The sequence below is a fragment of the Homalodisca vitripennis genome, chromosome 8 (genome assembly GCF_021130785.1).
Source record: "Homalodisca vitripennis isolate AUS2020 chromosome 8, UT_GWSS_2.1, whole genome shotgun sequence".
Classification (NCBI taxonomy): domain Eukaryota; kingdom Metazoa; phylum Arthropoda; class Insecta; order Hemiptera; family Cicadellidae; genus Homalodisca; species Homalodisca vitripennis.
This window is the reverse complement of record NC_060214.1, coordinates 11,545,712-11,573,262: the sequence shown is the minus strand read 5'-3', so window position 1 is coordinate 11,573,262 and position 27,551 is coordinate 11,545,712. Positions and strand designations below refer to the sequence as shown.

At 34.8% G+C, this 27,551-nt stretch overlaps 1 protein-coding gene across 3 annotated transcripts in view; it reads left to right on the top strand.

Moving 5' to 3' along the window:
* LOC124367287 (tetratricopeptide repeat protein 21B-like) overlaps positions 1-27,551 on the top strand; it is a 69,086-nt gene that overhangs the window by 22,549 nt on the left and 18,986 nt on the right. For all 3 annotated transcript variants that reach the window (XM_046824003.1, XM_046824004.1, XM_046824002.1), the window contains exons 3-15: positions 6,717-6,935; positions 8,851-9,033; positions 11,081-11,266; positions 13,712-13,930; positions 14,964-15,161; positions 16,824-16,989; positions 18,116-18,363; positions 18,862-19,002; positions 20,914-21,052; positions 21,213-21,328; positions 22,438-22,668; positions 25,339-25,627; positions 26,662-26,971. In XM_046824003.1, coding sequence (XP_046679959.1) covers positions 6,717-6,935; positions 8,851-9,033; positions 11,081-11,266; positions 13,712-13,930; positions 14,964-15,161; positions 16,824-16,989; positions 18,116-18,363; positions 18,862-19,002; positions 20,914-21,052; positions 21,213-21,328; positions 22,438-22,668; positions 25,339-25,627; positions 26,662-26,971 — 2,645 coding nt within the window. The remainder of the gene's footprint in view (positions 1-6,716; positions 6,936-8,850; positions 9,034-11,080; positions 11,267-13,711; positions 13,931-14,963; positions 15,162-16,823; positions 16,990-18,115; positions 18,364-18,861; positions 19,003-20,913; positions 21,053-21,212; positions 21,329-22,437; positions 22,669-25,338; positions 25,628-26,661; positions 26,972-27,551) is intronic.

Below are 27,551 nucleotides of genomic sequence, written 5' to 3'. Positions count from 1 at the left end.
TGCAAAGTTTATAGATGTTATCTGCTATGGTTTGTAAAATATTAAGCCGTACCCAGACTTTTCAAACACCTTGTATATACATACACATACACACACATACATAACATATCTAAAAACACATACAGTATAAATTAAATAGTAAATAAATAACATTAAATAGATAACAATAAAATAAATAAAAAATAATACAACAAATAAAAAGTAACAATAAAATAAATTTAACAATATTAAATAAATAACAGGAGTTATAACTATTAACAAAAGCTTAATTATTAAACAAGTAAATTCCTAATATCACAGGTTTAGTAGTCATTTAAAGAAAAAAATGTGTTATCAACAAGCCAATTACTTACAACATTTTAAATTTACTTATAGACACATGCCATGCCTTTTCAGGAAGTTAATAAAAAAGTGTAATCCTCATATAGATAAAAGTGCCTTTGGTTTTTCTCCAATCGAACATTCATCTGTTCAAGCATATATTTTTTCTAGTACAGTAGGAGTGTATTTCCTGTCTACTAATAAACCTGGCTAATTTTTCTTTGATACTAAGTAAAATACAATAAATATACAGGGACGGAAGAGTCATAATTGCAAATTAAAAAAAGGTATGTTAATTGCTATTTAAATATTTTAGATCAGTGTCTTATGTGTAGTGGTGGGCAAGTGGGTTTACACCAACAATAACAAACAGAGGACATTGAGGTCAATGTCTGACCTTCCCGACATGTTGACCTTGGCCCACACTCTCACTTTCACCAGAGAGGACCTTCTACACATTACACACTGCATTCATATATCTTATTCAAATCTAATACTAAATCATACTTTAAAATAAACATTGACAGTAAATTCTTAAAACTTTTAAAATCTGAACCGTTTTGTTCAGTACATTAATTAATATAAACTGGAAGTATTGTGTTATTTAACTTGCAAACTACACAAGAAAATCTTTTTTCTCTATATATTTCGGCTTCCAAGCAGCACATTAACGTCTATTGTGCAGAGTAGCCAGTTTGCATAAGCTCTCGAAAACATACATGTTTTACTTCTTTTTTTTAGTAGGAAAAAAGTAATGGTGGTTGTTACTTTGAATTTAAATGGTCTACTAATTTTATTTGGTCTAGAAAGATATTAATATTTTTATTTGCATATGCTGTGATTTTAAAGACTGTATATAATCCTGTTTTAAAAGTGTGAAGGTGCATTTTTTGGACAAATATATTAATGAAATCACTGTATTTTTACACTTTTTAATGTTTGATTGAACAGTCTCTACAAAACTATATGCATTAGTTCGGTCTTTTCATGTTGTTTTCAGTTTAGTTTTAAAATTAAAAAAATGCATTAGTCAAGCATTATCAGCTATTTTGAACCTATTTTCCTGTTTCAAAACTGAGCATCGGTTAAATTTTAGACCTGCTGTACCTGTATGCTGAATATTTATACATTATAATCTTATGTACAAACCAGATTGTCCAGTTTATGAATATATGAATGATTTTGACATAAAATGGAATACCCATATAAACACATTATCGAAGCAGCTAAATTCAGCTACATTCGCCCTGAGGTGCCTTTCTACATTTACCTCAGAACAAGTTCTTAAACTAGGTTACTTAGGCATTTGAGTCAAAGGTGAGGTAAAGAATAATATTTTGGGGATTTTCTAGTGTCATTAACTTTAATAGAGCATTCACTCTTCAAAAGAGAGCGTTGAGGGTCGTCTGGGGAATGAGACCAGATGAGAGCTGTAGAGAGCGTTTCCAATCTAGTGGGATCCTAACCTTGGCCTCCCTTCTCATTTTTCATTCGACAATGTTTGTTTTTAAAGTAAAAATCTTTTTCCACATTTAAATCATGATCATAAATACGCAGCACAGAAATTACCTAATTTCAAACCCGTTTCAGACTCATTCTTTCCAAAAACTCAATTTTTTATTTTGGCCCTAAACTATACAATTTACTTCCAAATGTAATCAAAATTCAAACAAATGTAAACAGTTTCAAACATTATTTAAAAGCATACTTGATCAGGAAGGCTTTCTACGGTCTCCATGAGACTCTTGTGATAGCCATGTCTTGATTAGACAGATTGTTTTTGTAGTAGGAATAACTTAAAATTGTTACAAGAATGTATTGGGTTTTACCTTTAGATTGTATGCTTCATTTTAAACAGTTGTTCTGTTGCTTTTTAATAATTACTTTTGATACTGATGTTTTGACTTGCACAGAAAACCTTTGTGTTCTATTGTGTGAATAAATTATTATTCTTATGCAATTGGAAATTTGGATTTCTACCAAGTAACTGATATTTTTGAGAATTGTAAATTGATTAATCAAAACACTAAAATACCATTAGACCTATTAAAGTTTTGTCCCAACTTCTAAATTGCACTTCAATTATCCTTAAAAAGTAGAATGAAAAGTGAAAAAAATCTTCAACATGTTAAGTTTTGTTAACACATTTATTTGCAGTAACAGTTTTTTTAATGATAATAATACTTTCATAATTAATAGTTAGCAATAGTTATAGGGAATTTAAATATTTATGTAGCCTAAAATAAAAATTGTAACAGGATTAGTATTTTAAAGCGTTGTGAAAAATGAGTTCTCAAGCTTGACCAGTAATGTATTGAAAATAGTTGTTACACATTATGTGCTTAATATTGCATCAGTGTTAAGTAAGAAATGTGTGTTCATATTATATAGTATATCAATATTAGTAATCACTAAGTACAAATGAATGTTGCCACTCATTTGCATAGGAATTTATATACAAGTGCTCTCTAAAAAACCATTTCAGTGCCTACTTTAGTTATCCATTACAATTACCTCTAAGAATTAATTAGAAAACATTGATGTCTCAAAACACTATGGAACCAATAATACTATGATGTTTTACAACAAATTCTGTTACCTCATTGTGGTCATTTAGAAACTTATGTACCTTCCGATTTAAGCGATCTGCCCTGTTTGTGATTTTTTATTTGAGCAATTGTTATGAAAAGTATTTCAATGTGAATTACAAAGATACGAAATACCAGTTAAATAATGTTATGATTGATTTATCAACAGTTCTTCTTTAGCGATAAGTTTTCTAATATTGACCTTGATGTTGAACGTCAGTTTCACCACATGATTTTCCCTGCACAGCCAGACAATTGGTATAATTGTGTGCTGCAGGAAATTGCCAACAAACCGGTTCCCCAGTGGTAATGGTCAGAGAATACTACAACCACATCTATATTTAGCGGATGTGGAAAACAGGTTGTTTTGCTGGATTTCATAAAAAACATTTAAAAAAAGAAAAGGTAGAAAAAGGAATAAAAGTAATTAATTAACTTCTTAAACGTTTTAACTATTTTTTTTATATTCATTCGACCCATTTACATTCTCTATCCTTTATGAACATAGCCAGTCTCATCAGTTATTCCCCGTATCCTTCGTTTTAATATCTCTCCCCTGATTTATAGAAGAAAGTTTGAAATCCATGTAATTTGCTTTAATTGCAATAAAACTGTACTGCCTCATCTCATGTTAGCCCCTTTATTGTTAATTAATTTTATTTTCCTAACAAATTCCTGTAACCTGTAAGGAATGGTATCAATATTTTGGCAGTGCATTGTTGTAAATTTGGAAATACAGTATTTCCAGATAAACAAATTTAGAAGAATATTATCAGATATGAAAGCTGTTATAGATTAAAACTAAACGATGTTGTACTTTAATTTCACCAACCTATCACGTGCTGGAAGTTGTTTATTAATATCGTACAACTCGGGGAGAGGATGAACGGGAGGACTAGAAGAGTCTGTGACGTCACGTTATGTCACGTTATTGCTGGCAAGGGCATGAATGGCAGGCAGTAGGCACATGGCAGAAATAGCCAACATGCCATCAGCATGCATGCATCAGACACAAGGCACGCACATGACACAGTGACTCTGTCAGTAGGCGTGCCAATAACAATAGGCCAAATTATTCATTGGCTTCAACATTAGAAGGTGGCTACAATTGGGACTGATGAACATTTAAGATTAATTTATACATACTGAACATGTATTATCATCGATGACAAGACTAAAGAAGTAATGCCAAAATACGTTAAAACCGGTTTTCTTCACATATTAGACTATATGTCGTAGTCTCCATAATATGAATACCTATAGAAAATCTACGTTAAAATTTATTTTGGTTCCACCTAGTTTCAGTTATGTATTTAATAAAAATTAAAACTAATATTTTATTTTGAAAGATAATTTTTATGTAGATGTGCTTTATCACTATGTTTACCATTAAATACACTTAAGTGATGCAAGTATGAACATTTAGTCTGGTCAACTTGACCTCAATATTAAATAAAATATTTTGTGTGCATTTATTTCCGCACACGCTGAATTTATATATATTATATATATAAACACTGCAAGATATATTGATAAGCAATGCATAACACAGGACAAATTTTCATCATATTTTATTTCTACGGTTTTCTAATATATTCATATTAACATAATTACAATAACAAGAAGGGGATTATGACTAAATATACAAGTATGATTTTTGTTACTCTAATAAAGCTTCCAAGTAGCACAAGACATGGGCTGAACTGAACTGGTTGCAAATATAATAAGTATCTTTGTTCAAGATATCTGGTTGGATGGATGCAACCAATATAAATTTATAGTATTTATATTAATATTTTGTTAAAGACTGAATACGCATGAAGGTTTGTTGCATATCGTAAGAAGACTTTAAAAAAAAATAAAAGTTTATAAAAAGACACAATATATTGAACTTCTAATGAAGTACAATTTATTATAATAAATCATATGTACATATACATAAATGTTTTAGAGGAAAATCCCGTTTTTTAGCGTTCTGTTGAAGTCCGCGAGCAGGCATGGTAAACCAACCAATACAACTTTATAAGGGAATACAACTTTATAAAGTTTTGCAACTTTATAAATTCGTTGCATAGTTAGTTACTACGCATTATTATTCAATAAACTATATATCAAATTAATCCGTGAAACATCCTGATTAATGTTATATAGTTATCCTACTTAAATTAATTGTATTTTCGATACCAAAAGTTTGATTAAAAATATGACTGCAAAATCGACTAGTGACTATTCGTCTAACAGATGGATGGTTAAGTTGGATTAATTATTGTACTAACACAATTAGACGTACAGAGACATGACGCGCTTTGTCTAAAGACTGTTATGAAATGTAGAGAGCACAACAATAGTGAGTAAAACTTTGTGAAAGTTTGCCCTTCACAGGGTGTGAATTACAGCCCTTACTATCTCCAGGGAACCCTGTCATAAATATAAAGCTTGGCAGTCTGTGTTTATGGCTCTGAACTAAAATTTGAGACCCTTCCACTTTACAGCTCACAACATGTCACCCTTAGTATTTATGACTGTACTTCTAACAACTTTCTAAAGGTGAATTGGTGCCTGGAAGTAAGGACAGACAATTCTAAGTGTGTTTCATTAGTGTTTCTACAGTGTAAGCTGAATCAGTAAGGCAAATGAAATAGAAGGCATCAATCCAGAGTCATAATTGCAGCAGTGGGTTTTAAAGTTAAAACATGACCTAACATGATGACATTTTTTAGATCTATTAAACATAATGATTTGAACTCTTTCACACTAATTCAGTAAAAACTTGTTTATTCCCTGGCTTCAGGTTCTGCACAAATTTATTTTCTCGTATTATTGGTTTTGTGTCTCCAAAAAGATATCACTTGTCCTATTCTTACATTTAGATTTTTCACTTTTCATGGACGTTAATCTTAGGTGTTGCTGTTAACAGAAATGTAAGTTCGTAGTTGATATGCACAGTTCATGTTTGAAAATTGAACTGTTAAGAAATTACCGTAAATGTTTCATACTTAAACTATACTTTGTGAAGCAGATTAATGTAAATAAATATAACTTATTTGGCTTTTGCAATATCTTCAATGAAATGCTCTGTTATTATACTGTTTGTATAATTTCTTCCTGCCCTATCACCAGAGATACATTCTAATATATTTGGAGGAAATTGGCTTTTGCATAGTAAAATGAAAGTGTACAAGTGCTGTATATCAATCAAAAGCTTATCTTCTCAGCTACAAGATACCCTTATATTTATTGCCAATAAACTTTTCCAAAGAATAATTTATTAACATGTGTTATTAAGTTTTTATAAGCAAATTTATTTTTAAAATGTTTAGTTTTAAAGGTACGGTTAAAAATATTACTTATCAGTAAAATATGCATTGGTGATGATTTTATTATAACAAATGGTAGAATAATGTGTAAAATAACCATTTATTTGTATTGGTCTGATCTCTTCTTCAGGTAAAAAAAAAATAACCTCACACTTAATTACAAATTAGGTTAAGATAAACAAATCATACCAGAGCGTTGTGACACGCCTAAGTCGGGAATTACAACCACCATGTTGTGTGTCAACTTCACTAACTCTAAAATATGCACTTAGTAAATTATGTGTTAGGTTAGTTATTTGCCTGAAGAAGAGATCAGATTGCAGATCTCAAAACATAGTGTTACTGATTTTTTGTTTCACTGAACCAACAGATGAAAACAAATGTCCGGATTGTAATCCTTTTGTCATGTTAATTACAATATTCTGTGTTGAAAGCTGGATATAATTTATGGACTCTGTGAAAGTCAATTGTATATTTTGTGGATGTGCAGGACAAGAGCAATGTAGACGCTATACTGGGTGAGTTGGCATCCCTGAGCCCAGCTGATGGTCTGCAACTAGCCAACCAGCTGATAGTCCGCTATCCGCGCAGTACTCCGCCGCTGGCTGAGAAGATGAGGCTCCTGTTGGCCATGAAGGACTGGACACAGGCTCTGGACACTGCCTCCAGGCTGCTCACTCTGGAGCCGGACAACTTGGCAGCGCTAGAGGTGGGTCAACTCTACTCTGTACTCTGTACTCTATACCAGACAATGAGTTGGTTTTAATGAAAATGTGTGGTTTCCTGCCAATGTTAAAACAAATGAACTAGGAGTTGTCATGGGGGTCTTATTGTTATGTTAAAAAAACTATGCTGCAATTAACTTTTAAAATTAATTTTTTTACATATTTTAATAAATATTTACGTTTACTATATAACTGTATTATAGTTAAATAATTTGTATTGATAAATTGTATTCAAACAAAAACTGTTTCTGTTTTAAATAAAAATAAACTATTAGACACTTTTCTTTCAATAGATTTAAAATATATACAGACTTTTAATGTGATTCAGTAAGTGTGGTTTTTTTACTCATTCTGAATGGGACACATTGTATTGTATCACTATTACACAATTATTGTAGAAAAAACATAGAACTAATGAATGTACAGCAGGGTCTGCAGCAGCTGTATTGGCACACAATATCGTGTGATTAATTGGAACTACTGCCAAATAGTACAGTGGTAATCACGCTGCCACTGTATGATTAACAGTCATGAGACTTGGCAATTAACTAAGTCACTTGTTAAACTAACAATTTTGCAAACCAGTTTTTCATTTAAGTATCAGGCTTATAATACAATACAAATAAATGCAACATTCTTTCACCATCTCTTCATCATCATCATTAGTGTGTTTCACAAAAAATTCAATTCAACTTACCATACTTCAATCTAACCAGTTGATTTATTCCCAACAGTCTTAGACCCATTCATCTTCTCTTCACACCTTCCTTTCATGTATTTACTCCGTCACGTGAATTGTACTCTGGCTATACAATTTTGTATTTTACAAGAAGGTAAAAATAAAAATAAGAAAATATTGTATTCTATAATAAAGTTAACAGAATAGTATCAATATACTTGCTTACTCTACAGACAAATTTAAAGATTCTTATCCTCGTCCTAATTATTTGTGATTAAATCACTTGCAGATAATTGTCTTAACTTTAACATGTTATGCCAAATGATAATTTTAGTGTTATGCATATTTTTATTATACTGTAATAAGGCAATACATGTTTTATCTCTCTTGGGTTACTGAACCTACACTTCGCTTAGTTAACCTTTTTCACAAATAGCTGTAAAATATGTTGGTGACTTACTGCTTCATCTTGTCTGCTTCAATTCAGTAGAAAATACACATAAATATATATTACAATTTATTTGTGTTACTATAGAATTACGTAGGAGGTGTAATTATGAATATTACTTCTGCTTCGTGATTTTGTGTGAATTTTACTGCTTATTATTATTAATCAGGTCAGGATCATCTGATGTGTTACTATACAATTATGTAAGAACTGTAATTGAGAATATAACTTCTGCTTCGTGATTTTGTGCGAATTTTACTACTTATTACTATTAATCGAGTTAGTATCATCTGATATGTTACTACTATACAGTTATGTAAGAACTGTAATCTAGAATATGACTTCTGCTTCGTGATTTTGTGTGAGTTTTACTACTTATTATTAATCATGTCAGGATCATCTGATGTGTTACTATACAATTATGTAAGAACTGTAATTGAGAATATGACTTCTGCTTTGTGATTTTGTGTGAATTTTACTACTTATTATTATTAATCGAGTCAGGATCATCTAATGTGTTACTATACAATTATGTAAGAACTGTAATTGAGAATATGACTTCTGCTTCGTGATTTTGTGTGAATTTTACTACTTATTATTAATCATGTCAGGATCATCTAATGTGTTACTATACAATTATGTAAGAACTGTAATTGAGAATATGACTTCTGCTTCGTGATTTTGTGTGAATTTTACTACTTATTATCCTGTCAGTTTGTGCAACATCCCTGCCTGTTAGATCTCCCTGACATGAGATACTGTGCCTGTGTAGGTGAGGGCTGTACACCAGCTGGCAGTGGCCGGAGACTACGCAGAAGCTGCAGTGGCAGTGAGGAGACACACGGCTGCGGCCGAGGCCCAGGGAGCAGACTTGTTGTGGCCGGCACAGCTTTACTCTCGACTGTGTGGCCGTAACACGACGATACTCACCGAGACAATCAGACTTGCCACACAGGTTGGTATTGCTAGATATATTTCTTATAAATATGGGGAACAAGCACTGTACAATACATAAACGAAATATACCTAATGTTTCTGTGCTATTTGAACTGTTTGTACAGCCACAGATTTTTCACAAAAACCATCTTATACAAAATTTGCAACTTTTTTTAAAGCAAATTTTACTGACACAGTACGCACTTAAAGATATACATAAAAATATACAGAGGCTTTACACATATATTAATCTGTTGCTATAGGTGTTGGTTGAGGTATTGGTACCGTGCCGTGCCGTGCCAATAAACAATCGTTATTTGTGATTGTGGGTCAGAACCCAAGGCACAAATTTGCTGAAGTGAGCTATAAGTAATTTTTGTCTGTTTAGGCAGTTTGATGGTGCAGTTGTCCAGAACAGGTTTTCTTATCAATAGTTTGATTAACATTGTTATTGAAAAAGAAGAAAGATTTCACAACTACATTTACTTAAATGGGTCATCATGAAAAGCCAAAGAGAGACCAAAAGCAGCACTAGCAAAAAGAAAAATAGACAATAGACAAACTCTTTATTTACAAATCATCAAGAAATGCAATGGCGTCAAATGTTACATGGTTAGTTTTTATTGAGAGTATTGCTCTTCTCTTTTCCAGTTCAGTAACTCATCCATGGTGTAGAATGGTCGGCTAGTAGCCATTTGGTCAGTGCTGTCTTCAGCCTCTGTCCTTGTAGCATTTTTATATCTTCAGGAAGATGCTTGAAGATTTTTCTGCCTATGTAGGATGGTTTCCTTTCAAATAGTTCAGTGTGATGATTTGAATTGTTCAGTGTGGCAGGTGAAAATTTGAAGCATGGCGGGTGTTGTAGGTATGGATCATGGCTTCGTTCCAATTGCTCTTTGTCAACATGGACTATGACTTCTCTGATGTATAGGCTGATAATCGTTATGATTCCCTGGTGAGGGAAGGCATCTCTGCAGCTTTCTCTTGGGCCACGGCCAGGCATCATTTTGACTGCTCTTTTCTTAAGTAGCAGTATTCTACTTAAGTTTCCTGCAGTTGTGCCCCCCCCCAAACTGCAAGGCCGTGTCTTAAGTGTGACTCAAATAACGCACAAAAGGCAGTTTTTGTAGTTTCGTCATCACTGGCATGCTTTACTCTTTTTAAAACATATAGGTACGAATTCAGCTTTTTGGAGAGTATGTCAATGTGATTGTTCCATGATCAATTGCTATCAATAATCATTCCAAGGAATTTTGTCTGACTTTCCATTGATACATCAGGCAGTCCGGGAACTTCTTCTTGTCTCTTTCCAAAAGCTAATTGCTTGGTTTTTTTCAGTGTTGACAACTAAATCGTTTTCGTAACGGTATTGATTGGCAGTGTTTAATGCAGTGTAGGAGTTAATGGCTAAGTTATTTGGTGAGCATTCGGACACTAGAAGTGTTGTGTCATCGACATGCATCATGGGAGCACAGTACGTGCCTAAGTATTGCGGTAAGCCATTTAGTTGTTTGTGTAAAAACAAGAAGCTAAGAACATAATTGACAAAAAAAGGTAGTAGCCTACTAACCTACAAATGAGCTTTCCTATATACACTTAGCTGAAGAATTACTTGTTTCTTTTCTCCCCCCACCCCAAAGCACTATTTTGTGTTTTTTCATACCCGCTTGTCAGAAGTCTGTCAGATAAATTTACACACTAATCTACAATACAATTTTTTGCCAGATTTAGATTTATATTTTATCTACACATCAAAATTCTAAAGTGGACAATTTATTTGAACAAATTTTTATTAGTTTACATGTACTACAGATATTATTAGAGCTAGGCGTTTCATACAGAGCGTTGTTTTAGCTTGATTTGTAAAGAGGGGAATATCAATTTTACTAACCTTAAAAGACATTACATTTAAAAGCATTTGAAAAATCACTTTGACGAGTGTGATTTGATTGCACAAAAAGTGTTAGGAATTGTCAACGACTTAAGGATAACTAAAGTTATAAGACATTAATTTGTAAAATTGCACCACTCCCAAGTTGAGAAACTGTGTGTCTGTGTGTTGATAGGCGACACAGTTGAAGCCTCACGACACAAGGAGTCTGCTCGAGTTAGCCACACAACACAGACTGGCCGGTCGACTGGCTGAGGCAAACAAGGCGTACCGGACGGTCACAAGGCTGGACGGCACCTGTACCGCGGCACTGTGTGGTCTCACCTTGGTACAGCTGGCACAGACTGGCCTCACTCAGCAGGTATATTCTACAATATAGATAGAGTCTTTTGGTACTAATAAAGTTCTGATATATACGATTCCTATAATACAATGAGTCCAGTTGGTCAATATTTACCATACAAAGTACAATGTCCTTGACCAACTGGACAGTTTTTATTTTGTAGGATCTTAATTAAATTGTGAATGTGGCATAACATAAAATCTTATATGTTTTGCCGTTGGTGATTGATCACCTTTCAGCAGACGACACCAGCGGAAAATGTTAAAACGTTGAATGATATGCAATGGTATATCGTTATGAGTGTATTTACTGAAAAGTGGTGCACAACAATGTATCGTTACAGATATTTCGACCTAAAATTTAAATGCAGCAATATATTGTTGTTGTGTAATAAATTTTTAAAACATTATTATTTTTACCAAATAACTCTAAATTAATGTCAATTAATAGAGAAATATATCTGCGTAAAAATAACAACTATAATAAAATAACGACGTTCATGTAGAACATTCAGTGCCAATTTCCAGATTTTCAACAAATTGTCTCTCATTCATAGATATTTATTATTTTACTAATAGAGCATTTGTTTTATCATATATATACTTCAAATTATCTGGATTAGTTGAAAATAATATTTATTTACTTTCATAATAAATTATTGCCAATCAAAATAAAAAAAATATTGATATGTTATTATTAGCAACAAAATAAGGAAGAACTTTTTACGGTATGAATATAACAATAATAACTAGAACCTTATTTATATGTAATTGTTATGCCATTTAATATATTTTTTAATCAGAAATGTTTAAGATCTAAAGAATAAGACTAATTTTTCATATCCCAATGTTATTATTTAGTAAAGCTAGAAATGTTTTAGTAGAATGTTACAAAAATGTTAGTTAAAGCTTATAAATTTAGGGATCACATATTTTAAAAATTGTATAGATTTTGGAGATGTAAAACTTTTTTTTTATCAGTCAGTGAAGTGTAATTATTCAAGTTACGTTTGCATGTGAAGAGTGTGTACGCCGTGTTGTCCTCTCTACCACGTAAACTGCACTCACTGTCATATGTAATGCATCCCAAGGAGAAGAGACCATCTAAATGAAAGAATAGAAGTGGAAATGGTTCCAGACAACTTAGTGGCATGTAAGTGAGAAGCATTGGGAAAAATATATTGTTGAAACCGGATAAAGCAGAATCGAGATAAGTTCAAAAGCAGAAGAGATAAACCTTAGAGATGAGTAGGATGCACGGATGGATATGGGGAGATGTCACCAGGTTACACCCTGTCCGGTTAATGATGGCTGTTCAGAAATAAGATTTTTACCCAGTGAGGCATCTCTAAATAACCCAGATTAGAAATCTTGGAACACAATGTTCCACACCTTGTGGAAAAACATATATTCAAGTTGTGTTTAACCCTCCAAGTGATGACTAAACCACTTCAAAGTGCTAGGCCATTTTCGAGCATATGACATGTCTTTTTTTAAATCAACTTTTTATATACAAATAATGTTCAAATTGAATGTATTACATATGGTTTTTTCCACAAAAATATGTTCTATAAGATCAAGTAAAAATAAAAATGCTTACATTTTATCATAAAAAATCTGGTCCTGTTAACTGGTTGTGTAGTTTTTTATATTTTTATTTTTCAAAATCCTTGACATATAGTTTTTACAAAATGTAGTAGTACTACTTCTAAAAAATATGCAAAAATTTCCAAATTTAATGCTGAATAAGAAAAATATCACTTCATAACCTATTGCACAACATATCACAATACTAATTGATAAAAAACAAAACAATGTTTTTTCACCCAAATTTTACTAAAATGTTTACCACATCAACAAGTGTCAGTAAGTAGTTGAATAGTGACTATTGCCTCAAAATAAACACATATTTAGTTACTGGTATGAGTAAAAGTAAGAAAAATGACAGATAAAGTATTAAAAATACAGAAAAATGGCTTATATACATATTTACATTAGACTAAAAAAATTAGACTAGTCACTCTCTGGTGGGGGTGCTGTATTTTGACTTTCTTCACTATCATTTCCACTCAAATCGTCATCAAAACAGCGCCTAATGGCACTTGAATTACAAAGTTCACTCATAGCACAAATAATTACTCAATAAACAATAATATAAGTCACTTACAAATCAAAAGAACGAAGCAAAACACAACGTCACAGGGCGTCGGCCGCGAGACGACCGTAACCGACAAACACGCATCGAAATCAGCTGACTATTCTTCTTACTCTTCCTCGCAACCTTCTGAGTTCTAATTACGTTACTAGATAGGGAATTTATTCCTACATGTAGCCTTATAAACCACGTGTGTGATATGAAAAAAACGAACATATCGCACGTGCGATAGTAGCACTTTGAGGGTTAATGTTTTAAGGTCTTAATGATATAAAAGCATTATTTGAAAAACATTGAATATGTCTACAGGTGACACAGCAGGTGGAGTTCCTGGTGGAGGTGATGGGCACGCAGCCTAGCCCCGAGTTGTTGATGTTACGCTGTCAGTGTGAGCGAGACTGGGGACTGCTGGACAGGGCAGTGACACTGCTGACCGCTGCTGCCTCACACCTCGCCTACGGTAGCAAGTATCTGGCCTGTCTCAATCCTGACCTGCTCATGGAGATAGCTGACCTCTACCCTGACACTGTGAGTAGTGTGACATTCACTACTAAACCGTGAAACTGGATTCAAAACTAAACCCTCCGGAAAAAATAAAAAAATTCTTTAATTAGATATGGATGTAAAAGTTATCATACTTTATTGAATTTCAAATTTGAGTTCCTATTCCTATACCATGGAATTATGATGTCACAGAGTGAACTTAACATTGTTGGATGAGGGATGGAGATGCTTTCCCTAGATGTGGTGTTTCGCTTGACGGGACCGACAAGCAGCTCAGGATGTCCAGTATTGCCACAACAAATGTGTTACCCATTTTTTAATAAAAGCAAAGCATACCACATCAGTGTGTGAGTGCAAAAGTCTCATAAAAGTGTCAAATTGCCAGAAGCACTTTGATCAAGCTGATATTTAAGGCCACCTGCCAGCAATCAAAATTCCATAAATACAGTATGTAACAATAATATTTTGACAAGAATGCAGTATTTTGTTGTAGCAATGGTGTGTTATTAGATTTTGTTTTAGGATTGAGTTCAGTACCATGAAAATGTTATAAAACTTCTATAGACTTTTAGAGATGATGTGTATTTGGCACATGCTTTTATGTGGTTTAAGGTATTTAAGAAACATAAATATTTAATTACAAATGGTTCAGAACCAATGACAAGAAGAACATTTCATTTAATTTTTGTGTTCTTCTTTCTGTGTGTGTAACCAGAATATGGTTGGGGTCTGCTTTGTTCAAACTTCGGTTGACAGTCCCTGATGGTTTGATTTCAGCACACTCTTTCGTTGTAGGAGTCTCCTACTTCACAGGAACTTTGATCACTAATGGAAAAAATGAGAATGTATCATGTGGAAAGATTTCATTTGTAAACTTTAAATTTTGTATTTTTGTTCACTTAATTTCTACATATACAAGGTGGTGCGTGTCCAACTATGGAATTTGGCTGAGCGCTGTTAAAGACTATCACTCTATACTTTGTGTCTGCTGGGGAATGTAAACATTTCTTTTTTGTACGATTGTCTGTCTGTCTATTTACCCGCAGGATTATTGCAGGTGGAGGGATTGGCCCGGCGAGTGGTGGTGCTGCGGCAGGTGGTGGACCAGTGTGGAGGCTTGGCGGGGGCGGTGTTGGGACTGGCTCGGGCACTGACCGCCAGCGGGGACTTGGGAGCCGCCACTCAGCTGCTAGCCAGAGTCGACCCGACCAACACGGACGCTCACCTCGTTCTGGCTCAGATACATCTAGCTCAGGTACAAGGCCAACACATATAGACTACACATAGACTAACCTTATAATGTGGTTAAGTGCAGATCAGGTTGAGAACTAAGTAATGTATTATGTTTATATTAAAACTGTTTAAGGTTACATTACAATGTTTTTATAAATATTAACTTTTTTTATTACAAATGTTTATATTTTCTTGTCAATAATAGACTTAAGGTAAATGTATTTTGTATTAATCCCACTCTATTATATCGGTCCCCGTAAACTGGAATTAGATATTCTCTACCATGCACACTTTTTTCTCGTTTGCATCGAGCGTGGTATAAAACTGATGTTCTATAAGTTATACCTGTATAAGTTTAGATTTGTATTAATTTTTTAACCCTTCCCGCGCTACGGCAATTTGGGACGCACCATACCCAAACGCTACATATACCTCAAAAATTTTGTTTCCACAAAGTCAACGCTAATGTTGTTTTTGAGTTTGTTACCATATAAAAAGACTTTTGGGAACGAAAAAAGTATAATTTTTTTTAATACGTTTATTTAAATTATAAAACAATATAAATACACCAAATTTAACGAAATGTTGAACGAAATTTTACTATCGTGTATAATATTATATTATAGTATATTTTATGTATAGTATGTATATTATAGTTAAAATAAAACATTAATGGATATAAAAAGATCTAAAATTAGCCATCACGGTGTTCAAGGTAACGTCAACGTGTGGTATGTCTTGAAATGCGTATCCGGGTGCAGGTTCGGCCGGGCGGTACATGTCTCGCACACGTAAATGGTCTCCTTGCGTAAACCGTTGCGTGTACACACAATACATCTTCCCAATATGTCAAAAACCAATTTTACAACGTACGCACAACAGTTCGACTTGCAGTCCGCGAACGAACTAAACCGGCGAGTTAGTTTGTCAGTAGCGCTAGGGTCTGGCAAAACAGGCAGTGGCATGGGTAGTGCGCCGCCATTTTACAGCTTGTAGAAAAACCGGGAGGCGGGGACAACTATTACTGTGTTTTTCTATTAAGGGATTTATGCTCTATCAGTTGCTGCACTCCACCAGCAAAAACTCGGAACTACTTACTCCCAATAATAACCTCAATGTTTAAAAGCAAATATATTTGTCAACAGCGTTTTTAGCAAAGTAAATATAGGCGGTTATATTTGTCAACAGCGCGCAAAGGGTTAAGTTTATATTTTTATTTGCTTATGTAAATTGTTATTAATTGTATTGTTGCCTTATTGTTATTTGAGTAATTACAAATTTTATTGGCAGTCGTTGGTTTTTCTTCATTGTTCTTAGCTCATTTACCTAGCTACTGGCAATGAATATTAGGTCTTGTTTCTGTTATGTATATTAAATTCCGTTTCAACTATTAGTCATTTGTTTATTATAGTTTCATAACTAAAACACGTAAATGTCTGTATATGATCTCTACTGACCAGTGTATAACTTAATGTGGCTACGCTGAACTGCGTTTCTTTGCAGCAAATAAAATAGCTGATTAAAAATTAATGTTAGATGTGAACAATGTAAGTATGGACTAATGAATAGTGTAAACTTGTGACTTTTAGGCGTAGTAATCCTAAAACTGCACAGTTCTTGTGACCTAAGATTGACTTGCGTTCAAGTGTCCAGCTCTGAGTCAATGTTGTGGAGGGTGTTGCAGGACAAGTACGAGGAGGCCAACGCCAGCCTAGAGTTGGGTCTCAGCTACAACTTGCAGGTTCGGGAACGTCCTCTGTATCACGTGTTGCTGGGGGCCATCCAGCGGCACCATGGTGACACCCAAGCCTGCGCCCAGTCCATGCGGACCGCTCTCTCACTCAACAAAGGTCAGTCCACAACTCATTTTATAAAGTAAAGAATCCAGTTTATTTTCTGTCCAGTGACCACCATTGTGAAACTTCTTGCAGCACATACCTCTTCTCTTGTTGATGCTCAGTCAAGATCTACTTGTATGAAGTTTTAACGCTGATATTATGAACTAAGTGATGTTTTTTCAAGATAACTGCATTGCCAGACATGAGGGGACTGAATTATGTTAGTATAAAAGGGCTAGATTCGATTATGTCAATATGCGAATGTTATTGTATGTGTTGGTGTGGATTAACCCTTCCCACCATAGCTACATTATGTGTATGACTCTATGGTCTTTTATGCTGTTATTTGAGAGTCTCGTTCTTATGCAATAACACTTTTAGCTCCAGGCTTCTATATTAACTCTATAGTAAGTATGAACATCATGATTGTGAACCTTTATGTGGCTCTAGAGTTTTAAGAATGGCAAAACTCGGAACTGCCGAGTTTTTTATCTTACGGAATTTTTAAAACCGTTACTATTATTATCTTTATATGAATGTCTTTTTATTCTAATATGTAATTATAATTTAAAAAATTCCAAACCAGATTGAGGAATCAACATTTTTCAGCCTAGTATTTCTATAAGAACCAATTTTTAGGAACGGATACATCAGTATGTAGATTTGCAAATTGGTTGTTAATATAGGACAGTTTGAAGTTAAACCAGTGAAAATCTTCATATTGAATCACTTGTGGCAGTGACAGTAAAGGAAAAAGACCAGCACTTCACTTTACTAATGATTTTTTAAAGAGTCAGACAATGTATGAATGAGCCCCTTAACAAGCCTAGTGGTTATGAAATATTTTTTTTGTATTCTATAAAGTACATTATGCACGGATAAACTTTAACATTTCAAATTGAACTTTCTTATTCCAATAAATAAAATGACATGTAAAGCTTTGCATGCTGTAATATTCTGTTTGGACATTATGAAAAACCTTATGCAGTTGAAATGAAAGTCCGCCTGTAAGGTAACTATCATTATATTCTGATCCTTCGATACTCCGTTGCATCATTTCATTTTCTGAACATTGCATAATGTGCATTGAAACAACTATAGAAGACAAGGATATAGTATTCGTGTTGGATGTTTGTAGGTGAACAGCCCTTGACCGTAAGTGAACTGGGAACCCTGTATCTGGAACTGGTGGCGAGCTTGACCGCAGGTGGGAACACGAAGGAAGCGGCTCAAGCACTTGCCGAGGGGACCACGGCATTGGAGGGCACAGAGCAGGAGAGTCGGCTGACAGTGGCGAGGGGAGAGTTGGCAGCAGTGAGTGGGGACTACACGGCTGCGTTGACTCTGCTGGCCACCGTGCAGCCAGGGGAACCTTACTTCCTGCAGGTGAGTTGACTGTACTGTGTATATATTATACTTAGTGGTACAAGTCCAGCTTCTCTTCCCACTCTCCAGTGGGTGGTTAGCTACTGGTGGACACAGAGCAGGAGAGTCAGCAGCAGTGATTAGGGACTACACTTACTTGTTAAGTTGTTATTATTGTTACTTTGAGTAGAAGAAACCTGTAAGCAAATTGATTTGGTCCGTAACAGAGAAATAAAATAAAATTTTAAAATTATGGTTTATGTTTAAACTGAGTAAAGCATAAAGAGATAGTAGAAAAGGAATAGCCAGTAATGGTTAGGCTGAAATTTATTTTTATGTAGTTAGTTAAAATTGTCTCGTTAAATCAGTTTTTTAGCAGTACACACCATTTTTAAAGTAGTGCAATTAATGTTAAAACATTTCACTAATAGAGAGAGATTTGTTGACAAAATCAGCACCAATAACTAACTCATTATTTCTGTGCATGGGAAACATTTGTTATATCATTTTTGTGGTCAGGCTCGCAAAAAGATGGCTGAGATTCATCTGCACAAGTTGAAGGATGAGCGGGCGTTTGCCGAGTGCTACAAGCAACTGGTGACCAGCAAGCCTTCCACGGAGAACCTGCTGCTGCTGGGAGATGCTTACATGGCCATCCAGGTGAGATGGTAATCTACTGATCTTCTACAAAGATTCAGATTCCAGAATCAATCAACGGAGTTCAAAAATTGACTAGATTCAAAAGTTGATCGACGGGGATATGACAATTCTTATAATGTAGCTATTTCACGGAACCTCTTCCTCTCTGCATTTAACATAGATTGGTGTTCTAAGATTACTTTTTATATTATCACACGGCCCCCAAAGATTTAAGAATGGCAGAAATTGGATTGGAGATGATTTTGTTTAGATAGTACTTAGTCTAAAAACAAGGTATTAGAATTAGAAATCCAAAAATTAGGAATCAATGTTTAACATGTTGAATTGCATTTAAGATTTGAAATAACTGGATTTATCCATCACTATGACCAACAAAGCGTAGTCACTTGAGTGTTGTGAGTACACCAGATCACTTGTACAAGTACGTTGGGTAACTAGCCTATCCCTGTCACTTGAGGTCTGTTAATTTGCAATATTTTGCACACAAATACGAACTTTCTAAACTAGTTCTTTACATTGACCTCTAATTGACATGAAATTAAGACAGCTGAGATAGTAGTTATAGGTCGCATAGAACACAATCAACTTTGTTAAATCACAGTACTTGCTGCTACAGTTATGGTACAAAGCGTGTCACTGAGGAATTGTGGTACAAAATTTAATAATTTTTTGTAAGTAAAAGTGTAAAGTTTTAACGATTTTTTCACTGTACTTTGTACTCTAGTTTTCATGTACCCTCTAATGGTGAGAGCAATTTATTAGTGCATTCCTCATTAAGGAACATTTCCAGTGATAAGAGTCATGGTTCCAAACCTTTTATTCACCTTTACTTTATTATCATGCTCATGCGTTATGTGGAGAAATAAGGGGTAAACCAATGAGGCTAGATTTACGGAAGGTGATGAAACCCATCCTTTCTGAACTGACATTATTAAACGTACAATACCTTGACAGAATTGTAATGGTATTACACAACTTCTTGACTGATCATTTAAATGGAACAACACAGTTCCTTGACAGAACTTGAAATAGGACAACATAATCCTTGACTAAGAAATAAATGGTACAATTCAGTTCTTTGATTGAGCATTGAGATGGAACAAAAGAATTCCTTGACTAAGAAATAAATGGTACAATTCAATTCTTTGATTGAGTATTGAGATGGGACAACAGAATTCCTTGACTAAGAAATAAATGGTACAATTCAATTCTTTGGTTGAGCATTGAGATGGGACAACAGAATTCCTTGACTAAGAAATAAATGGTACAATTCAATTCTTTGACTGAGCATTGAGATGGGACAACAGAATTCCTTGACTTAGAAATAAATGGTACAATTCAATTCTTTGATTGAGTATTGTGATGAGACAACACAACCCTTAAGTGACAAGTACTCTCCTTTTTGTTTATTTTTTACAGACATGTATCCCCCTATTCTAGACATAAAAGTTCCAACTGTAAATGTAGTATCTAATGATGAATTGCAGCTGGTTTAACGTTTCTTGCATTCGGATTCAAATAACAAAGATTCTCTTAGTCAGAGGGCTCATGAACTGTTTTAATTATTATAAATGATGAAAGGAGAATAAATTATAAGAAAGTATATCGTCGGTAAAGAATAAATGTACTGGTGAAAGAAGTGTACAATCGTAGATTTACATCACAAGCACTACAAGTGATATCAGACTCGTCTTTTATTTATTGTTATGCTTGTTTGGTCACTAAATAGATTTAGTACTTATTGTACCAATCTGTGCATTTCATCTCCTGTTACTACACCTTGTATGCCTTTAAATCTAAAACTATTCCAAGATCTTCAATTCACAATTTGAAATTGGCACTGTGAAGGAAATTCTATCTTCTGACTGTGCTGAGAGGGATATTCATTGTCATTCACTGATGTCATTGTAGGAGCCAGAGTTAGCCGTGGAGACTTACGAGAGAGCCATGAAGAGTTCATCCTCAGATCCCAAACTGTCGGCCAGGCTCGGGCGGGTCCTGGTGAAATGCCATCAGTACGGCAAGGCCATCAAGTGCCTCAGGGATGCTGGTGAGATCTTCACTTCTCAGTTTTATTTCAAATTGTTTATTCTCTATGGAACTCTTTTCTATTTGGACTGTTTTTTTTTTAAAGTTAACTTTGTTTTCTCTGCTTCTAAAGATGTTTTTAAGTATTTATGAAATACTGGGAACATGTTTTGCTGTTGTAGGTGCAGAAGGAAGCCTGGAACTGGCTCAGCTGTTGGTGAGGTTGGGACAGTTGGAAGCTGCGGAGAATGCCCTCACTGAGGTTCCATTGTCTGACAAGGCTTTTATACTGGCCAAGGTAAAGTAGACGTTTAGCAAGACAAAATAATCCTGCAGACAGAAGGCCAACACATATTTCCTTCTCCCCTTTGTTATGTCAAGAAAACATCCCTTTTCCACCTATGAACTTCACGATTCCCTCCACGTATCCTGTCATTTTTGTATCAGCTAGATTGAGACATATTACAAAAGCGCATTCAAGCCTTAATTTCATTTATGTAAAAAAAAGTACATTATGATATTATTTTACATAATGCCTACTTACCTATTATCATTAGTAAGTTGCACACACTTTGTAAACCAAAGAATCTCTCAACATGTCATAGAAAAGATAATACAACTTAGACATGATAACAAACTGTTCGACTTCGTTGTTATCAGTAAACGACTTTCCATCCAATGCAAAAAAGCTTGACCAAAAACTTCTTACCAGTCTAAGTGTAAGAGTTGTAAATGATTTTCAGAAAATTGGACTATTCAGTGTGAAGACATAATTTTTTCAAATAGTGTCAAATCACATATAACTTTCAATAACTAGCATTAATAAACCTAAATGTAATCATTAGATATCAGCTGTTCATTACAGTTCAGCCTACCTGTGTAAGGTTGGCGTTTTTGTACGGTTAGCATTTTTAGTCACTTTTGTTAAATGACTTGACACAACTTTATGAGTGTTGTAGCAGCCCAAAACCTTTCTTTCATGGTGAAATAGGTGCATTTCACACAGTACACGGCCATTTTTGTTGCACACAGTTTTCATGTATCCCTACTCTTACTCTTGGTAGTGCAGGCGACTCTGTCACTTTCCCCCCTCCGCCATGCAACACTGTCACACACATTCTTTCCAAAACAATATAATATTAACTCTGACATTTGCTAACAATTTCTGCATTAAGCTATGTGTTTGCTCATTTCTTAATTGTGCAGGATCTCTTGTATATTCGAAAAAATAGTAAATTGCGGTTGGTGGTTAAATATGGGACCAGAAATTTGCTTTGAATCAGTTATATAATAAGACTAGAAACAAAATAACCTCAAAAGGAAGAATCATTCACACATATCGAGCAATACTGTGAAAGAGTCGATCTAAATTTTTCTGGGATGTTCAGCACAGACAATTGTGTACAGGTGAGAGAGAAGTCTGGTGACATCCAGGGAGCGATGATGGTCCTGAGGGAGGCCAGGGAAGGTCTGGGTCCTGCAGAGGTGGGGCTGAATGCCAGGATGTGTGCACAGTTGGCAGAATACGCCAGCACACTGCGTGAACACGATTCGGCCATTGGCTTCTACAAGCGAGCACTGCAGTACCAACCCGGAGACGCACACATGGAGATAGCTCTGGCCAAGCTGTACATGCAGGTACTTATCAGGATTGTTGTCAAGTGTAATGGAACTAGAGTTTTGATCATATAAAAGAATGTAATAAAGATAATAATAATTTTTATTTTATTTTGTTTGATTTTATCAAGATACAAATGTTATCTATATATATAAAAATGAATGTTTGTATGTTTGTCCTTTATGGAATCGTGAACTATTGGACCGATCATGATGAAAATTTGTACGTATATGTATTTTTCCACGGAGAAGGTTTATAAGCTATGCCCATCCCTTTCCCGATTCAGGATTCCGCCCCACTGGTTACAGAAATACCCATAAGAAATGCATTGCAGCAAACATATGTTAACGTCTTTTCAAATTTTTAATCAGCTGTTCTTTGTAAACATATATTACACTTATAGTTTTAAAGCATAGAGTAAGCTTAAGAGAAACGACAAATTTTGTTTAAACTGTTTTTGCAATCACTGTTAAACATAGACTTTACTATCCAGATAATACAATTCAAATTTGACGTAAAAATTCACCTTTAACTGCAATATTTATTTAATATAAACCATGCTCATGCTTGATCAGAAGAGTAATGCAGATATCATAATTACTATCTTACGTTGGCTACAAATATAAAGAATGTTATAAAATCAACCTTAGTTGTTTTTTTTGACAGAAGTATGGTTCTCAAAACTCCGTGTGTACATATTCTCTCGATCGAGACAACAAAGCAAGCTCAATCGTGGCATCGGAGATATAACTAATTTAATCTAAAATTTATTATAGTAAAAAAAAAAATTTACTAAGTAATATAAGGACTTCGGTTCTTAAGATTTGCGTGTGAAGCCGTGGGTAACAGCTAGATAGAGGCAGGAATATGGTACATACCTTCATAATACGCCCAAGAGGCTCACGATGGAACGACTATCAATTATCTCAGCAATGTTTAGAATGTGATAGAAAAAGAATAAGTGAATATAGTGTACTGTTTTCAACGGGAAATTGCGTGCGAAGCCGCGGGCAACTTTTGCAAAAAATTATTGAAATGCGCAGCAAAGCGCGCCGGGCCCGCTAGTATATATATATAAATGAATGTTTGTGTGTTTGTCCTTTATAGACTCAGAAACTATTTGACCGATCATTATGAAAATTTGTATGTATATGTATTTTTCCACGTAGAAGGTTTATATGCTATGCCCATTGATGTAACTCACCACCAGGAGGCGCTGCAAAATATATAAGTTATCAAAGCGCCTCCACATTGTAAACTACAATTATGAGATAGTTGTGTATAATAACCACACACTATGTGAAGGCGCTAAGTTTTTATGGATATTTGTCTTTCAAATGGATTTCTGTTTGGCATAATAGCTTGAATGTTAGACCACTTTATTATTAAGTACATGTACGTGTACAATGGCTATAAACATACACTTTTGGCAGATTTTCTTGATAGTGTCAACAAGGTAAACTCTACATCGGCGTTGACAATATAATTCACTTGAACCAGAAGTGCTCATACACGAGCAAAGCTTACAAAAAGCGTGCGAAGCCGCGGGAAACAGCTAGTTTTATTATAAAATGGATGTGTAAACTCGCAGATGTTGCCCAAACCATTGCTTTAGTAAAGTTCAGTTCAGCATAATAGTTGGTAATTATATTGGAAGTAAATAAATAAAAAATTTGTATAAAAGTAACATGGTATAATCTTAGTTCTCCTATTATCTATTCTATTAAGATGTTCCCGTTCAAACTGTGCTGAAAAACAAATTACAAAAATTAAGTATTAGAATATACCACATTTAGATCCGAGTCAAATGAAGAACGCCCTAAGTGGCCTTTCTTCCTGACATCCGTAATGACAGAAAAAAAGGAGTGAATATTACGTGTCACAAAAATTTTACTCAAACTCCCTCGAAAATTGAACTGTTTCAGACCAGTGAAGAACACGATTCGAGGAAAAATAACAAAAAGATAGCATTACGTCATCAATATCTTATTAGCCTGTGATAAAGAAGCCATCTCTGGTTGGTCAGATTGATCAGTGAGTGGTCAGACTGATCGGTTTGAAAAAAAAATAACAACCCTCCTCCATAGACTATTGGATAAAAGTCACAGCTTTCTAACTGAGAGATAGCTCTAAATTCTCTCAGAGCACTAAAATTCTCTTAATTCTAATCTAAATTCTCTGGAGAGCACTAAAAGGTAAAGTATGAAATACAGACACAGTGAACCCAAAAATAGATATAATGAACATAGTTAGCTGAGGCTTAAAAGAGGGAGAAAAAACTGAAAAACCTTGATGATAGTCATACATGATACAGTAACATACTGTGTCACATGTACGTGCAAGTAACATACTATAGGAAGACAAGTTTTTAATTGTAATTCATTAAGATTTTGAGTTGCAATAAGATATTGCATCAAAAAAATACTTGTAGCTTTAAATTTAGAGTAACTTTATGTGTATCACTTCACATTTACTTTACAACATTGCAGTGTGTAGATCTGACATCGACCAGACCAGAGTGAAGATGTTACTTGTATGTCTCTATGACATAAACATCAAAGGTAGAGTAAGTCTGTGGGAGGGAATAGAGTATACACTATACAGCTTGTTTATTTATTGGCTTACTAATGCTTAAGAAATATGTATATTGCAATTGTTTCCACTCATTATGACAGAATATGACATCGCAGGTGAACGATTGGAGCTCCTGCCAAAATGTTTGCTCCACGCTGCTGTCGCGTGACCCCGACAACGAGCCTGCCCTGCTCATGTTGGCAGACCTGGCGTACCGCCGGGTGGACCTGCCCGCTGCTGCAACCCACTTTTCCACCCTGCTGGCCCGCCACCCCACCTACTGGGTGGCCCTGGCTCGCCTGGTGGAGGTCTACCGGCGGACTGCACAGTTATCGCAGGCACAACCGTTCCTGCAGGCTGCGGCCGCGCTCGCTCCCGGACATCCTGGACTCTCCTACTGCACCGGTAACTAGTGACGATTCAATCCAGAACTTTTAATCTCAAATCCGATTGCAAATCTTAATCAATTTTGCATTCTCAGACCTCGAATCCTAATAGTATTTTTAGGAATAAGTTGAATGTCTGCCATTCCTTAACTTGTAAGTTGTTCAAGAATAATACTTTAAAGGATTTGTAGAGGTTTAGAGAAGTGGACATATCTTCAGAACTAAGTCATATTCTCTATCTTCAACTTTCATTTGATTGAATGTGAAAAATAGGCTTTCAGAGTGCATACCATTTATATGAAAAAATATTACCATATATTTGTACCACTTACAATATATTTGTTAAGCTTAAGTGTACGAAATGTACAAACCACTCTATCTACATTTAAAAATATTAAGATATAAACATAGAGATATTTTTATAAAAATGGTGGTGGCAATTCTCAGGTGAACTAATATTTAGCGATTTCAATTTTGTTACCAACCATTAGGCAGGTAACTTCCATACATAGACGTCGCAGACAGACAACTGTGTTTTAGCAGTTGGTACTTACTGCCGTTCAGTTGTCTGCAGTTAGGCATGCTCTGATGAACTGATATAAAGTACAGTAATATGGTACGGTACTTCACAAATTGATTTTTATTTAACCCTCTTTTTCTTTTATATTATGATTTATAGGCTCCAAATGTAAATAATAAAGAATTGTATGTTTTTTTTATGTTTAATATAGTTTGTAATTGTATCTTTTTTTACTTGTAAAACTATTTTTTTTTTTTTCAATTACAAAAAGAATTAAATTGGTTTTGGAAAAATACTGGACACCTTATACACATAAATTGCTCTAATATTGTACAACATTGACATTTTCTGAGATATTTATTTTGAATTGAAAATCATCATATAGTGGTTTTCATACTTTAATAATATTGTAAAAATTATAATTTTGTCTCTGTTGTATAATTTTAATATTTCTGAGTTAACTAGACAAAATTCCTTTGTTATGGGATTTATACGATTTTTGTTATTCGTAAAGCATGTTAATTGCTGTGCAGGGCTTTACGAGTGGTATGCGGGGAATGTAAACGCCGCTCTCCATCACTTCAACAGTGCCCGTGGGGACTCGGAGTGGGGACAGCAAGCCTTGCACAACATGGTGGAACTGTGTCTGGCAGGGGACTCCGGGGACGGGGCCTCTGTGTCCACGGGGACCAGGCTGCTGTCCCAGATGTCTCCTCACACAGCGGATGAAGAGAGCAATGTCCGGCTACTCCAGAACTTTGTGCTGCTGGCCTCCAAAGACAAGCAGGATGTAGACTTGGCCATCTCGGACTTGACCACTCTGGCCAGCCAGGAGAACCTCAGGTGAGACTTACTTGGGGAAGGTTGGATCTGTCTCCTCTTGAGGTCACGTGGACCATCCTCCACTTGGGTGGGTCAACCATCTTGGAATAACAGAAGACTAGCTCTACTCCAGCCTGCACTAGTTGAAGTGGGTAAAGAGATATGTACCATTCAGGTTTAGGCTTGCAAAGAGCCTTGGGCATGAAAAGAGACTCCTACAAACTCAACCATATTTCTCTGTGGTGAATCTGATCTATCAGTCAAGATATCTTGTTATACCTTGTTATTTCAAAAAAAATCAGCCTGAAGTAAAAAAGTCTTCTGGTGATATATGCTGCTAAATTATGGAATAAATCTTTTTACATTGCCCTTTTCTGAATAAATTACAAAGAATATTTTTATTTTTGAAAATTTCATGTTGTAATTCATTTTGGAAATTAAAAGTGACAAAGGCATTACTTACTTTAAAAAAAATTATTGTACCATCACTATAGTAAGTTGCACAGATGTTATTAGACAATTGTTCCATTCATGTCACTAAATCGTAATGTACAATAACATTAGTTTATGAGGGCAGTCTGTATCACCTACTTTACTCACT